The following is a 17,966-nucleotide window of genomic DNA, read 5'->3' on the forward strand; positions in this document are numbered from 1 at the left end:
TACATTAAACTGACAGGCTGATCAGGGACAATACTTCCTGCACATACATTAAACTGACAGGCTGATCAGGGACAATACTTCCTGCACATACATTAAACTGACAGGCTGATCAGGGACAATACTTCCTGCACATACATTAAACTGACAGGCTGATCAGGGACAATACTTCCTACATATACATTAAACTGTAAGGCTGATCAGGGACAATACTTCCTGCACATACATTAAACAAGGCTGATCAGGGACAATAGTTCCTGCACATACATTAAAGTGACAGGCTGATCAGGGACAATACTTCCTGCATATACATTAAACTGTCAGGCTGATCAGGGACAATACTTCCTGCTCATACATTAAACTGTCGGGCTGATCAGGGACAATACTTCCTGCACATACATTAAACAAGGCTGATCAGGGACAATACTTCCTTAGTGTTTTCTGTAGGTTTTTAACGCAACCCTTTTAGATAATGAGCTGATTGTTGGCATGTGAGTCTACTAACATGACCAATACATGAAGTGTGAAATTGGATCCATTCCGTTGATATTTGGCGCAGGTAGGGTCGTTTGACTGATGTAAATTTTTGCCTAAGGAACTTGTAAGCTCTAAAATGAGATAATTTTTATTTTTCATTTGGCAGGTACTATTTATATTTTTGACAAGGGAAGTAATATGTTAAGGGATATAATCCAAGAGAGAAGCTGCTATTTATAGTAAGTAAAAGGCCTAGAGATTTGAGAAACAGCCGATATAGAAATTTTCACTATAATAACCATTTTTACAAAATTCATTTAGATATTGATCTGATTTTTTGTATGTGAGTCTACATACATATCTTACAGATTAAGTGTGAAATGCGTTCAGTTCTATTGATTTTTAGTGAAGTTATGGGCCTTGGACTTAGATGTTTGCTCTATAATAACCATGTTCCTGAGTTGTTTTACACAATGCTTTCAGATATAGGGCTGATTTTTGGTATGTTAGTATACATTTATGACCTACAGAATAAGTGTGAAATTCATTCTGGTCCATTAGTTTTTGGAGTAGTTATGGGTCTTGGGGTAAGAAATGTTCTCTAAAATAACTGTTTTGCGGAGTTTTTTCACGCAACACTCAGATATTCAGCTAATTTTTGGTATGCGAGTCTACCTACATGACTTACAGATGAAATGTAAAATTCTTTCCAGTCCATTGATTTTTGGCTGAGTTATGGGCCTTGTTCTCTAAAATAGCTGCTGTTAAGCTTCAAAGTACAGGAGGGGGCATTGTGTTTCACAAATTTAGCTCTTGTGTATGTTTTACTATTTATTTTTAACATTGAGAAAAAGAATCCTGGTGTGGGGTATTTTTGAGGAAGGCTTCTATTGAATAATTTTCATAAGAATGCAAAAAGATACATACAATAAATGTTGGTTATTCAAATCAAATATAATTTATAAACAACAAAAGTTTACACAGATACCAACTATTAAAATGTTGAAGTCTGTTATACCCCATTATCACTTAAATAGGGTCATCTGTTGAATGAACAGTGTGTGTGCAATTTCAATAAATCACTACACCAAGCATGCTCAACACCAGTGTTTATTAAAATGCATGATTTTCATGGTTTCCGGATGATAACTCAAGAACGCTTAGGCCTAGGATCATGAAACTTCATAGGTACATTGATCATGACTGGCAGATGACCCCTATTGATTTTCAGGTCACTAGGTCAAAGGTCAAGGTCACAGTGACTCAAATTTTTTAAATGGTTTCCGGATGATAACTCAAGAATGCTAACTCCTAGGATCATGACACTTTATAGGTACATTGATGATGACTGGCAGATGACCCCTATTGATTTTCAGGTCACTAGGTCAAAGGTCAAGGTCACAGTGACTCAAAATAGTAAAATGGTTTCCGGATGATAACTCAAGAATGCTCATGCCTAGGATCATGAAACTTCATAGGTACATTGATCATGACTGGCAAATGACTACTATTGATTTTCAGGTCACTAGGTCAAAGGTCAAGGTCACAGTGACTTGAAACAGTAAAATGGTTTCCGGATGATAAGTCAAGAATGCTTACGCCTAGGATCATGAAACTTTATAAGTACATTGATCATGACTGGCAGATGACCCCTGTTGATTTTCAGGTCACTATGTCAAAGATCAAGGTCACAGTGACTCGAAACAGTAAAATGGTTTCTAGGGATAACTTAAGAATGCTTACGCCTAGGATCATGAAACTTCATCGGAACATTGATCATGACTGGCAGATGACCCCTATTGATTTTCAGGTCACTAGGTCAAAGGTCAAGGTCACACTGACTCGAAACAGTAAAATGGTTTCCGGATGAAAACTCACGAATGCTTACGCCTTGGATTATGAAACTTCATAGGTACATTGATGATGACTGGCAGATGACCCCTATTGATTTTCAGGTCACTAGGTCAAAGGTCAAGGTCACAGTGAAAAAAAATGTATTCACACAATTGCTGCCACTACAACTGACAGCCCATATGGGGGGCATGCATGTTTAACAAACAGCCCTTATTAGAATTAATAATGCTACAAATTTGTGGCTTGTTACGTAAATATGTTAAGCAGAGATAACAGATTTTTTGATGTTCACTAGATAACACCATATAAGAGCACATACTTTGTGTGATAGGTCCTATTGCAAAGGGTAAAACACATCCAAAGTGGTTATCTTCAGTGATTCAAAATGGCTGTGTCTTTCTTAAGGTCATTGGCTTCTTTTGATTTTTCAGTACTTTTCATTGATCGCTTCAGTCCGAGCTAAAAAAAGGGACAAGATAAGTTAAATATTACAGAGTCAGCACTAATTGCATGGCTCTGGGCTGGATTTGTATGTACACAATTGTATATAAGTAAATATTTCATTTCACAGGATAATTAATGGGTTGAATGCAATTTTATCCATCATATGCTCTTATCAACTGTTTGAATACATTTTTGTATGAAATTCTTTGGAAAATTAGATAGCTTTGTAAGCTCTTGATTCTCAAATCTCTGCATTGGCATTCAGTACCTTAAAAGGATTTGTTCACATTTGTTTTCATGTTTTGAAATTTAGCAGTAAATGCATTACAATTATAATATAAATGTAAACATTGAAACTAAAACAATTAACTTAAATTAAACTTAACGTAATTAAATTTAAAAACGAAAAAATAGTTATCCACATCTGGGCTAGAACCCACGCGTTTGGGGTATCACTTAAACTACAGGGTTATCAATGCTGCATTAGGTGTCATGGTATTTTATACTTAATACATATAAACACTCCAGGTATGGTCACAAAATATAACCATATAAACGAAACTCTCGAAATTATTCTATCGTTTCGAGTTTGCTACGCTTGATAATTGTCAGGTTTTAAAATCATCAAATGATGCATATAATGGATAGTTAAGAGCATGGTAATTGTCGAGTATTATTGTTTCTTCGCAAATAACTATGATAAAAATTTGCAAATCCGAAACATTTTTTTTTTTCAATTTAATCAATTTAACAAACTGTGGACAGGTCCATTTTAATGACACATCTCACAATTGACATTACGGTGGTAATTTCTGCCCACATGTCAGGACTGAACCGGGTTCTGCTGCATGCCCTGTGCTGGACCCCCGTGAAACATTTCACAGAGATGACCATGAAAGCTGCAGTAGCATGCTGGGAATGGCTGCTGGCTGCCCGACCACAGTGGAGTACCGAGGTGAAATTCTGTTTTTAATTCTTGTGTTTTAAAATAACTGTGATATGTACATGGGTTTCAGCACAGTTATGTAACAAGATCTCTATCCACCGTCTGTTACCATTATTAAATTAAGTGAAAATTAAAGACAAAAGTGGAAAAACCTTTCAAAGCTGATGTTTTCTTTGCAGCAAAATGTTCCTATGATATAGCCATATTCTCTTATTAGTTTGTTTATTTCTCTGGTAATTTGTTGTTGATGCGTGTTGTATGTATTTTTATGAACCAGTTTCTGTGTGAGATGGCAGCTGCGTGGCAATTGACGATTGACATGCGACTTGGCATATTCAGAGAGGACCCACCCCGTCCTGACCCTCTTGCAAAAACGGAGGGACAGGTTCTGAGCCCTGATGGCCCTTTTGTGGCCCCTCACAGCATCTGGGTAAAGGTCTGTATAGTTTTATATACAAATGACCTCAATTGTTAATTCTTAAGGTCACTGGCTTAAATTCACAATTTTAAGTGAATTTAATTATAATTATCTCAAAAGGCCATGATTCATGTGCTTGTGTGTACATTATACTCAGTAGTGAAATAAATTGTATTATCCCCTGCCAATGGCGGAGGGATGTAGAATAGGCATTTTACATCCGTTCATTTGTCACAAATGTTTCAAGACTATATCTCAGAAAGTATACAAGATTTAAACATGAAAATTAATGGGGGTAGAGATATCAATGAGGAGAATTGCCTCGCACAAGACAAATAACTCTTCACGTTCTTAAATTAGTGTTATTACCATTTGTTGTTTGTGTATGATATAACTGTTCAGGGATATATCCCTGATGCGCTACAAGATTTCACCATAAAACTTCATGGGTGTATAGATATCAATGAGAAGAAATGCAAACCTTTTTTTAGGAATATACTTTTATCAAGGGATTTGCACAAATCAGTAAACACAATGTATTTGGCAGGGGATATTAAATCAACAGATTTGCTTGTTTTCCATTATTCCTTAGGGTTCCAATTGTATCCTATCTACCAAGTGATGTGACATGATGGTGTCACTCTTTGGTCAGTTGGGTCATCCCCCTTTTACGAAGACAATTTTTGTAACCAGTTCTTTGCCCTTAAATCAGAGCTGACTAAACAGTTTAGATGTAGGTCTTGTTTGGGGCAAAGCTCTGATAAGTTCCGATAGAGACTTATAAATCTAAAATAAGAACAGCATAATATATGACTGATAATTGTTTAGCAAAATACTAATTTAAATGATGGAGTAAATTCAAGCACATACTCATGTTTCACACTCAAACCTGCTCTTGAAGTTCCTTCAAGAGAGACTGGAGATTGCCAAGTACAGCAGCATTAACCAGGTGAACATCTTTGTGACGCTCATCAACAAGTCCCTGATGCTGACCGTGGGCCGCAACCCCTCCCACATCTCCAGACACCCCGCGGCACTGGGGCCACGTCTCAGGTATGGGGAGCTAAAAGTTTGAACAAGGCATGGGGAAATTAGGTCTAAACTAAGCTTAATGCATAAGTGTAGTGTCTATAATGACATTTCCTGTTCTATGGTATTTTCTTTTTAATGAAGTCTCTTCTTATCATTAATCCATTGTTGGAAGGCATCATCATCCTGGATAGGCATGTGTAGAGAGACTGCACAGCCATCATCATCCTGGATAGGCATGTGTAGAGAGACTGCACAGCCATCATCATCCTGGATAGGCATGTGTAGAGAGACTGCACAGCCATCATCATCCTGGATAGGCATGTGTAGAGAGACTGCACAGCCATCATCATCCTGGATAGGCATGTGTAGAGAGACTGCACAGCCATCATCATCCTGGATAGGCATGTGTAGAGAGACTGCACAGCCATCGTCATCCTGGATAGGCATGTGTAGAGAGACTGCACAGCCATCGTCATCCTGGATAGGCATGTGTAGAGAGACTGCACAGCCATCATCATCCTGGATAGGCATGTGTAGAGAGACTGCACAGCCATCGTCATCCTGGATAGGCATGTGTAGAGAGACTGCACAGCCATCATCATCCTGGATAGGCATGTGTAGAGAGACTGCACAGCCATCGTCATCCTGGATAGGCATGTGTAGAGAGACTGCACAGCCATCATCATCCTGGATAGGCATGTGTAGAGAGACTGCACAGCCATCATCACCCTGGATAGGCATGTGTAGAGAGACTGCACAGCCATCATCACCCTGGATAGGCATGTGTAGAGAGACTGCACAGCCATCATCATCCGGGATAGGCATGTGTAGAGAGACTGCACAGCCATCATCATCCTGGATAGGCATGTGTAGAGAGACTGCACAGCCATCATCATCCTGGATAGGCATGTGTAGAGAGACTGCACAGCCATCATCATCCTGGATAGGCATGTGTAGAGAGACTGCACAGCCATCATCATCCTGGATAGGCATGTGTAGAGAGACTGCACAGCCATCATCATCCTGGATAGGCATGTGTAGAGAGACTGCACAGCCATCATCATCCTGGATAGGCATGTGTAGAGAGACTGCACAGCCATCATCATCCTGGATAGGCATGTGTAGAGAGACTGCACAGCCATCATCATCCTGGATAGGCATGTGTAGAGAGACTGCACAGCCATCATCATCCTGGATAGGCATGTGTAGAGAGACTGCACAGCCATCATCATCCTGGATAGGCATGTGTAGAGAGACTGCACAGCCATCATCATCCTGGATAGGCATGTGTAGAGAGACTGCACAGGCATCATCATCCTGGATAGGCATGTGTAGAGAGACTGCACAGCCATCATCATCCTGGATAGGCATGTGTAGAGAGACTGCACAGCCATCGTCATCCTGGATAGGCATGTGTAGAGAGACTGCACAGCCATCATCATCCTGGATAGGCATGTGTAGAGAGACTGCACAGCCATCATCATCCTGGATAGGCATGTGTAGAGAGACTGCACAGCCATCATCATCCTGGATAGGCATGTGTAGAGAGACTGCACAGCCATCATCATCCTGGATAGGCATGAGTAGAGAGACTGCACAGCCATCATCATCCTGGATAGGCATGTGTAGAGAGACTGCACAGCCATCATCATCCTGGATAGGCATGTGTAGAGAGACTGCACAGCCATCATCATCCTGGATAGGCATGTGTAGAGAGACTGCACAGCCATCATCATCCTGGATAGGCATGTGTAGAGAGACTGCACAGCCATCATCATCCTGGATAGGCATGTGTAGAGAGACTGCACAGCCATCGTCATCCTGGATAGGCATGTGTAGAGAGACTGCACAGCCATCATCATCCTGGATAGGCATGTGTAGAGAGACTGCACAGCCATCATCATCCTGGATAGGCATGTGTAGAGAGACTGCACAGCCATCATCATCCTGGATAGGCATGTGTAGAGAGACTGCACAGCCATCATCATCCTGGATAGGCATGTGTAGAGAGACTGCACAGCCATCGTCATCCTGGATAGGCATGTGTAGAGAGACTGCACAGATCGTTCTGGCATGACAGCTTAGGCAGTTGCATTCAGCTAACATCTCCCACTACATACCTTTTTATGATGGCTTGTGTTGCAAGTTTGGAACTGGTTGAGACAATTTAAGTTTCATTTTGTTCACTAATGAGGAACATCACTTGAAAGTGTCCAAATAATGACCATATTCACAATCTCTAATAACAGATATCACACCATTATTCCATGGCAACACTTGTGAGTTTGATGTCTTTTTTTGTCTATAAAATAATAGTTTTTAGCTCGGCTGTTTTCGGAGAAAACCTGAGGTATTGTCATAGCCTCCTTATCGTCCGGCGTTATGCTAAAACCTTAACATTGGCTCTAAAATAAAAATGCTTCCACCAACATTTTTGAAAATTCATATGTACATGCACCTTGATGAGTTCTACACGCCACACTCATTTTTGGGTCATTAGGTCAAAGGTCAAGGTCACTGTGACCTCTAATATAAAACTTTAACTTTGCCTCTAACATCATAGTGCTTCCACTTACAACTTTGAAACTTCATATGTACATGCACCTTGATGACTTTTACACACCACACCCATTTTTGGGTCACTAGGTCAAAGGTCAAGGTCACTGCGACCTGTAATATAAAACTTTAACTTTGCCTCTAACATCATAGTGCTTCCACCTACAACTTTGAAACTTCATATGTACATGCACCTTGATGAGTTCTACACTCCACACTCATTTTTGGGTCACTAGGTCAAAGGTCAAGGTCACTGTGACCTCTAATATAAAACTTTAACTTTGCCTCTAATATCATAGTGCTTCCACCTACAACTTTGAAACTTTATATGTACATGCACCTTGATGACTTCTACATGCCACACCCATTTTTGGGTCACTAGGTCAAAGGTCAAGGTCACTGTGACCTCTAATATAAAACTTTAACTTTGCCTCTAACATCACAGTGCTTCCACCTACAACTTTGAAACTTCATGTGTACATGCACCTTGATGAGTTCTACAAGCCACACCCATTTTTGGGTCACTAGGTCAAAGGTCAAGGTCACTGTGACCTCTAAAAAAAAAAATCTGACAAGCTTTAGCAGCCGAGCGTGGCACCCATTATGCGGTGCTCTTGTTTTATTCACATTTTATTTATATATCATATTGCATAAGTTTGTTTGGTTTTGTAGACTTTTTATAACACAAACAAGTACACCTATTATTGTCACTGCTTGTTGCTCCAGATTGCTTTCGATGGGTATGTCCCTGCTGCAGGGTGACACACTTCCCAACAACACCTGCAAAGGCGTGCTTAGAGAACGGGTTTATAACACGGCCCTAGACTTCTATGCGTGAGTTATAGACGCTTTTCTCTTCAAACCAATTTCTGTACAATGTACTTGGTACACTTGCAAAAGCGGGTTGTCTGAGGCTTAAAATATACATGTGAGCTATTATCCAAGACACAGAAGAAGATTTGCTGCGTAGTTTAATTGCTGGTGAGTTTTTGACAAATTACAGTTTACTATATGTGTGGGAGTTAATGCACATTTTGAGGTGAAAAACCCAAGTAAAATCCCTTATTTTTATTAAAATTTAAAGGGGTCGTCCAACAGATTTTGGCATGTATTGAAGCTTGTCATTAAATGCTTTATATTGATAAATTTAAACATTTGAACTTAAAATCTCCAGAAAAAAAACAAGAATACAGTTTAAAAAAAGGAAAAAAAGTAACCCTCAACAGGGCTCAAACCACTGACCCCTGGAGTCTGGAGTAAAACGTCTCCCTCCTAGACCACTCGACCATGCTTAGAGCAGATGTATTTTTCACCTATATAAGCAATCCTTGTAGTATCCCAAAATAAAGCAACAACAACAGAACTTTCCAAATCATTCAATCCTTTCGCGTCACACAACGCTTTATAATTTTCAGGTTTTAAAATCGTCAAAAGATGCATAAAATGGATATTTAAGAGCATGGTAAATGGTCAGTATAACCATTTCCTCAAAAATATCATAACGAAAACAAAAATTTGCGAATCTGAAACAACTTTTTTTTTATTTTGTAAATTTACCAATCTGTTGGACGGCCCCTTTAAAGTTACAAATCTGTATTTCCAGAGGCCCTGTGATAGTTCCCACTCAACGGGGCTTAGAACTAAGAGAAGATGTGCGAACACTTGTCCAGTTCTGGAACCTGGTCCATAGCGACAAGAAATATCTCAATGTGAATATCTTCCCCACCGCCAGTAAGTATGAATAATGACTTCTAGAAAATGCTTTCTGTTTCTCTGTTAAGGTACAGAAAAATCCTCTGAATCAACCAGATGACCATATCCACTGCAAATTTATTTCCCTTTGATAAGTGTGGTTATCTCTGTTCCGATGAACCTGAACCAGTGGAAGACTACTCTAGTGTCAACCAGATGACCATATCCACTGCAAAGTTATTTCCCTTTAATAAGTGTGGTTATCTATGTTCAGATGAAATAAGTGTGGTTATCTATGTTCAGATATGAACCTGAGCCAGTGGAAGACTACTTTAGTGTCAACCAGATGACCATATCCACTGCAAAGTTATTTCCCTTTGATAAGTGTGGTTATATATGTTCAGATGAACCTGAGTCAGTGGAAGCCAACTCTAGTGTCAACCAGATGACCATATCCACTGCAAAGTTATTTCCCTTTGATAAGTGTGGTTATATATGTTCAGATGAACCTGAGTCAGTGGAAGACTACTCTAGTGTCAACCAGATGACCATCTCCACTGCAAAGTTATTTCCCTTTGATAAGTGTAGTTATCTATGTTCAGATGAACCTGAGCCAGTGGAAGACTACTCTAGTGTCAACCAGATGACCATCTCCAGTGCAGACTTTGCACAGTCGAAGAAGTGGCTCATGAACATCAACAGTGGGGTCAACACTTTGTCCAAAAAATCTGCTGGTGAGAAATTTGTTGCACACTGTTTGTGAATAAAACTGTTCTGTAAAATGTCCAATTAATTTTAGAGCATTTTAGCATCATTTATATACAATAAAGATGTTTTGTTAATTTGTGATCTTATAATGTTTGTTTGTTTTTCAAGATGCATTTTGGTTGTCTTATTATTATTATTCATTGTTGTTCTTTTTTTGTTTTTAGCCGGATTTAAAAATCTCGGCTTATAGATTGATGTTGTCGGGCGGGCGGGGTGGCGGCGTGCTCGAAAATGTTAAAGTTCTTATTTCATGGTATAACTTTGGTATGCTTGGACCTAGAGTCTTCAAACTTGACATGAAGGTTGGCCAGGATTAACAGATGACCACTGGTCATTTCAAGGTCATTCATTTGAAGGTCAAGGTCACTGTGACCTTCAATATAAAAAATGTTAAAGTTGTTATAACTTTGGTATGCTTGGACCTAGAGTCTTGAAACTTGACATGAAGGTTGGCCATAACTAGTTAGTAACCACTGGTCATTTCAAGGTCATTCATTTGAAGGTCAAGGTCACTGTGACCTTGAATGTAAAAATGTTAAAGTTCTTATTTCATGGTATAACTTTGGTATGCTTGGACCTAGAGTCTTCAAACTTGACATGAAGGTTGGCCAGGATTAACAGATGACCACTGGTCATTTCAAGGTCATTCATTTGAAGGTGAAGGTCACTGTGACCTTCAATATAAAAATGTTAAAGTTGTTATAACTTTGGTATGCTTGGACCTAGAGTCTTGAAACTTGACATGAAGGTTGGCCAGAACTAGTAAGTAACCACTGGACATTTCAAGGTCATTCATTTGAAGGTCAAGGTCACTGTGACCTTGAATGTAAAAATGTTAAAGTTGTTATAACTTTGGTATGCTTGGACCTAGAGTCTTGAAACTTGACATGAAGGTTGGCCAGAACTAGTAAGTAACCACTGGACATTTCAAGGTCATTCATTTGAAGGTCAAGGTCACTGTGACCTTGAATGTAAAAATGTTAAAGTTCTTATTTCATGTTATAACTTTGGTATGCTTGTACCTAGAGTCTTCAAACTTGAAATAAAGATTGGCCAGTACTAGAAGATGACCACTGTTCATTTCAATGTCATTCATTTGAAGGTCAAGGTCACTGTGACCTTAAATGTTAAAATGTTAAAATTGTTATAACTTTGGTATGCTTGGACATAGAGTCTTCAAACTTGACATGAAGGTTTGCAAGCACACTTAGATGACCACTGGTCATTTCAAGGTCATTCATTCTAAGGTCAAGGTCACTGTGACCTTGAATGTAAAAATGTTAAAGTTCTTATAACTTTGGTAGGTAAAAATGTTAAAGTTCTTATTCCATGTTATAACTTTGGTATGCTTGTACCTAGAGTGTTCATTGTTATTGTTGTTCATGTATATGCATGCATTCAAAACATAACACAAGGTTTGCTCATGCCTTGAAAAGTACTTACATTTCATTTTGACCTTTGAACAATATTTCAGTAATTTAAGTATTGCATTGACAAAAACACGAAAGGTACTTTCCTGTCATTTAAATCAAAAATCCGGCTTCAATGCGGTCATCTCCGACCGCGGAACTCTTGTTGATAAGATAAATTACAGGCACAATGGCAGCAGACTTATTAAAACACCCATTTTAAGCTTATTAAACAGTCAGCCTGCATTATTGTGACACAATCCTTTCCAACTATAACAATGTGACCATAAATTAACAGTTTTCCATTTGTCTAAACCTTTGTTAGCATTTCATGGAGATTGGGTATTCTCTGGTAATTTTAAATGAAATAAAACTAACAGATATCAGACTCAATGACTATGTTCAGATTTCAAATAACATTCACGCAAATGCAGCAGGGATAATCTTGTGACATCTCTTTTTATTTTCCACTTTCAAAGGGGGACATTTAGATTTTCCTTTGTCTTTGTGTCCTACCTTTGGTTCGGATTTTATTAAACAACATGAGTTATGGCCCTTTATTTGGCCAAGGATGTTTATCTTTGGGTCATGGGTATTTAAAAAAGGATTGCTGCTAGATGGATAAAACTCTACAAACTTATAAACCATTGTATGAAATTTTATATTGTGGTGTGGATCTTTTTAGATTTTTGCAAAAAAATCTTTAATGTGTGTTGCACAATGCTCATAAAGTATTGCTGTAAAACTAAAAGAGATAAAACTTAAAAACACATAATTTAGCATGCAATATTGTTATCTCTACATTTTGGAAAGTGTTGTGTTTTTTTCGCTACACAACCTCAGCCCTTTTTAGCAACAGATAAGAAAAAGAAAACTAGTTTTTTTGGCGTAAGAAAATAAGTTAAGCTGCTTAAAGGGGCCTTTTCACAGATTTTGGCATTAATTTAAGTTTGTCATTAAATGATTTATATTGATAAATGTAAACAATGGATCTAAAATGCTTTGGGAAAAAAATCAAGAAAAAAATTAAACAAAATAAACAAAAGTAACCCTTAACAGGGCTCGAACCACTGACCCCTGGAGTCCTGGAGTAAATGTCTACCATTTAGACCACTCCGCCATCCGTGCTCATACAATGAAGGATGTATTGTATTTTTCACTTTATATAAGCAAACTTATAGTTTCACAAAATAAAACGACAACAACAGAACTCTCCATATTATTCAATCGTTTCGTGTTGCAACGCTTTATAATTTCCAGGTTTTTAAATCAGGTTTTTTTTCCCACTTTTTGGGAAGATAGCCCATGGCTTTGGAATTAGGAATTTTATCGGCATTTTCATGAAATTGGGAAAATAAATTCATTAGCCTTTTTCCACACGAAAAGTCCACTGATTAGGGAAATACTAAATTTGATTTAACTCTTTATAATCATTCAAATTAAAAGAAAAAAATCATATAATACTTTGTTAGATGTAATTGAATTAAAATTGAGATAAAATACACAAGACTTCTTTCTAAAAAAAAAAAAAAAAATATTTTTTTTTTTTTTTGGCAATTGGGAAATTTTGCCACATTTTGGGTAAAAAGTATACTTTTTGGGATTGGGAACATAGCTGAATTTCGGCTATAAAATCGGGCCAAAAAAAAACCTGTAAATTGACAAAAGATGCATATGAAGGCTATGTTAGAGCATGTTAAATGTTCAGTAATACTGTTTGCCTCACAAATATCATAACTAAAACGAACAAAATGTGAATCTGAAATAATTATTTTTAATTTTGTCAATTTACTAAAACGTGAAAAGGCCCTTTTAAGGGATGAAACTGAAACTTAACAAGAATATTGACCATAATTGGAAAATGTGCACCTCCATATATATATTTTTAACATTACTGAAGTTATGACTGTTTTAAAACAAAAAAAACAACTATTTTATTAACATTCCTGTATGAACTCAGAATATATTTTAGCTAGAGTGATGAAATTTAACAACCATTTTAAACAGCATGAATACTTACACACTTTCATATGTTGGATGTTCAGCATTACTTACAAAGTTACCAGCATATATACTTGTGTACCCGAGATATTTTGGTGATTTTTTTTCCACATTTGTTGAATTTCGGTCCATTTAAAAAAATATGGCTGCGACGGGGCAGGGCAATTTTTCAAATAATTGTTAAAATGAAAACGCAGATTACCGTACATATCTAGGGTTGATAAACTAACTTTTGTGACAACCAGAGGATATGATAATTTGTTATGAAAATGGTATTTTATATTAACATGTCAGTTCAATTTACACTGAATTAGAACTGGTAAAACTAATGAGACATGTTGCATATAAAATAAAGTTCTTGCCCAATTGAGCACCCTAGTTGGACAATTAATATGCTATTATAATGGGTAACCATTTAATTAAATATGTTTGTCCCCAGCATGTTATTATCACAAGGGCTGACTGTACTTGCTACTTCTTGTTTTTGTGTTTTTTTTGTGTTACAAGAAACACAGACTTAACAGTACAGTGTGTCCTGAACAATTTATGTTTGTTTTTGCAGTGGCTGGGTTATTGCTACTAAAACAAGGTTGATTTTGTTCAACACTTTTTTTTTTCTTTTATCAACACAAACATTTAGTTGCCTGTTTTTACGGCTTATTTTTTTATTCACAGTATCACAACTTATTTATAACACAGCAAATAAATATTCTTATATATAAGGTATTGCATGTACATTGGCAAGATTAATTTTAGGTTTTTGTAAATAATTAGTACCTTATGCTAAAGGAAAAGGTCTGTTAAAGGTCAATTTTTGCCTTTTGTAAAAAAATAATATGAAATATACCATTAAAAAGACCATTCAATGTACTTTCAGAAAATACCGCATTTTTGAACGTACATATAGTTTTATCTACATTATAACGTGAAATGACGAAATGTTGATACAGGTATAACGCTTTTTAGCGTTTTGACTGCTGAAATGACGTAGACGTTGCTTTGGATTTTCTGCGTGTAATATCGACGTTAAGTAGCGCATGAGGTGTTATACCAATAAAACTTGGTCTGTGCATGATATCAAATAAAAATATAAAACGAAGTTTATACGTAGTCTATTACTTTTAGTTGTTTCTTTATTAATTTATTTAGAATTAATCGTCGACACTGTCTCAGTTGAACTGTCAACAACAATACAAATCTCTTCACCGCTTACGAGTGTGAATGCCGCTTACGAGTCTCTATGCATAATATAGATTAGTTTCACAGTATAAAAATGCTGCATAAATTCTTGCTGCAGTTCGTTCGACAAATGAATTGTATGGAGTTAGATCATCCGTAAAACACAGTGAGTATTCATTCCATTTACAAGGCATTACGCTTCTGTATTGAAATAAACTACTTCTGATTCATGATTATATGTCTTCATTTATTGTAGGTCAACATTATAATTGTCTTAAACACATTTATTTTATTTGTGATTTTTTAGGCAAAAATCTACCTTTAACGGACCTTCTCCTTTGTTGTTTTAATAAGTTAATAAGGGAAGATGTAGATTCAATACATGTAGATTCAATGGGTAATATCATATTATGATGACTTTTGTCTTTCACCCTTCATATTTGTTTTGCTTGTAATTGAGGATTTTTTATTGTTAATCATTGTCACGGCATGCATGAATGTAAACAACAATGCTTATTTATATTATAGTTTTTATGTTAAATATGCAATTGTAATGAGCATGTAAGCACAGGTTAATTATTTAAAAAAAATTACCTCTAAACAAAAGTATTACAAAATCTAACACACTGAGCATGTAGCACTTCCTCAAGCTCTTAAAATCGGGAGTTGTCTGTCATCCAGCGTGATTTTTGTTGTCAGATTAACATGTCATGAACTATCATATAGCTTATGTTAATTTTTTTTGCTCCCCAAACATTTTTGGTGGAGCATTTACTTGCCAGTTTGTCCTTCCTTCCTTACTTCCTTCCTTACTTCATTCCTTCAATCACACTTTTTTTATAGTTTCTCATAGCACCTTCAATATTTTACAGATGTCTTATATATTTAGCATGTAGGTACCTTGCATTGACCTCTACCTTTTTATGAGGTTTGAGGTCCCTGGGGTCAATGTCATGGTCACCGAGGCTAATAATAGATCCTTCTGTCACACTTTTGATACAGTTTTTCATAGCGCCTTCAGTATTTTACTGATCTCTTGCATATTTGGCTTGTAGGTACCTTGCATGGGCCTCTATCTTTTGATGAGGTTTGAGGTCAATGGGGGTCAAGGTCACCAAGGCTAATAATAGATTTTCTCAAGGTCAAACAAGGGGAGCATCCATTGTTTTCAAAGATACTTGTTTATTCTGTTGTTAGTTAATTTTAAGAGAGTCTTTATGAGAACCTACTTTTAAATTAATTGATAAATTTTATGTGTTCATACAATCAGAATAGCATAATGTTATTAATAAATTATTGTATACAGAAATATGCTGTAAACAAAGCATTTTAAATTGACTCTTTATGAATTTTTTTACTATACCTGAATCTAAACAATCTTGAGTATTGTCCATTTCTGATATGAGCTGACAAAAATATTTGTGTACCGTAATAATATCACTCCAGGTTATTTGTCCAACTGTAACAATGTTTGATTTTAATCCCAGGTAGCAGAAAGGCACAGGACCCAAACAATGCTTACATGAAGGACTACCTGCGTAAACGTAATCTATTGCTGAGCATGCTGGTAAGGGGCTTGCCTTCTTGTAAAAAGCTTGTATGGTAAAAAGATAGGTACTTGAATGTGCTTATCTTATTAACAGCTTATATGACAGTTTTTCTCTAAGCCTTTATTTTTAAATCGTATGTCAACAAGAAAAGCTTCATTTGTGAAACATATGTCAGTAAAAAAGCGTATTGAAAATTAACCTGAACACTTTTGAAAAGTACATAGTGTTATCAGAATATGTGCAAAGAGGTTTGTTAGCCACATTCTGGTTTTCAGATGATGATGTTCTGACATTAACCCTTTGCATGCTGGGAAATTTGTCGTCTGCTTAAATGTCCTCTGCTGAATTCTATAATTAGCATTTTCTTCGATTCTTTTTCTAAGACCACTATCAGGATAGCAAACAGTTTGGATCATGATGAGACGCCACGTTCTGTGGCGTCTCATCTGGATCCAAACTGTTTGCAAAGGCCTTCAAAATCCGGTTCCAGCGCTCAAAGGGTTAATCAGAAAACCCAGGTCATGTCTTTATATGGGACTTAAAGGTAAATGTTTGTATCTTGTTTCAGACGAGTTCAGTGGAGTTGTTTACCACATGGCTGAATCCAATGGAGCTGCCTGAGCTTCGCGTGCCTGAGGAGTCGAAACCCATGACCTGGGCATCCACGTCTGTGTCCCAGAAAATATGGCGGGAGCACGCACGCCTGGCTTGGGATATCTCCCCACTTCTTGCTGTATTCATGCCCTATCGGTATGTGGGAGGTTGTTTGTAGGTTTTTTGCTTTGCATTAACCCTTTGCATGCTGGGAAATTTGTCATCTGCTAAAATGGTGTCTGCTGAATTTCTAAAATTATCATTTTCTTTGATTTTTTTCAAAGAATACTATCAAAATAGCAAACAGTTTGGATCCTGATTAGACGCCATGTTCTGTGGCGTCTCATCTGGTTCCAAACTGTTTTCAAAGGCCTTCAAAATTCGTTCCAGCACTGAAAGAGTTAATGGAATTGAGTGTTTTTGTGATTACTTACTTTTGTTATTGGTGCTGTCATCCGTTTTGTCTTTTGTCTTCTTACATTACAAAGTAATGAGGGTATGCTGAAATCATCCGGCTGTGATTTGTACATCAGTCAGTTTACCACGAACTTGTACAAGCACATACTCCTTCACTTGTCAACATACGCAGATTATGCTTGCAGGAATCTGCCTTATAATATATAGTTTTGCATTTACAATTTGTATCATCCATTGTTCGAAATTATTAAAGTCATGGCACCTTTTCAACTAAGACATTCTATGATATCTTGCTCCTTATGACAGCATTCAGTGTCGAGGATATTCTTTGTCATTATTGTGAAATGTTATTGTTATAAATGGTGTGTATTAACTGTAAGCATTCCAAAGGCTGTGAACACCACTAATATTTTTCATTCACTACATACATATGATCAATAACTTTCCTTTTCGTTTATGTTTAATAAAATGAGTCACGTTCTGAGAAAACTGGGCATAATGCATGAGCGTAAAGTGTCGTCCCAGATTAGCCTGTGCAGTCCGCACAGGCTAATCAGGGACGAAACTTTACGCCTTAATTGGATTTTTGCTAAGAAGAGACTTCTTTTTTTTTTAAATGTCATACAAGCGGA

The 17,966-nt window shown here is 37.0% G+C and overlaps 1 protein-coding gene across 17 annotated transcripts in view; it reads left to right on the forward strand.

Moving 5' to 3' along the window:
- The window catches only part of LOC127853111 (phosphatidylinositol 4-kinase alpha-like), a 190,812-nt gene that overhangs the window by 146,407 nt on the left and 26,439 nt on the right, over positions 1–17,966 (forward strand). For 15 of the 17 annotated variants that reach the window (XM_052387420.1, XM_052387411.1, XM_052387427.1 and 12 more), the window contains 9 exons: positions 3,600–3,727; positions 3,996–4,154; positions 5,038–5,189; positions 8,451–8,558; positions 9,328–9,455; positions 10,019–10,150; positions 14,892–14,939; positions 16,261–16,340; positions 16,892–17,073. In XM_052387420.1, coding sequence (XP_052243380.1) covers positions 3,600–3,727; positions 3,996–4,154; positions 5,038–5,189; positions 8,451–8,558; positions 9,328–9,455; positions 10,019–10,150; positions 14,892–14,939; positions 16,261–16,340; positions 16,892–17,073 — 1,117 coding nt within the window. The remainder of the gene's footprint in view (positions 1–3,599; positions 3,728–3,995; positions 4,155–5,037; positions 5,190–8,450; positions 8,559–9,327; positions 9,456–10,018; positions 10,151–14,891; positions 14,940–16,260; positions 16,341–16,891; positions 17,074–17,966) is intronic. The other 2 variants (XM_052387359.1, XM_052387440.1) reach the window with 1 other exon arrangement.

This window comes from Dreissena polymorpha, chromosome 1 (genome assembly GCF_020536995.1).
Source record: "Dreissena polymorpha isolate Duluth1 chromosome 1, UMN_Dpol_1.0, whole genome shotgun sequence".
Classification (NCBI taxonomy): domain Eukaryota; kingdom Metazoa; phylum Mollusca; class Bivalvia; order Myida; family Dreissenidae; genus Dreissena; species Dreissena polymorpha.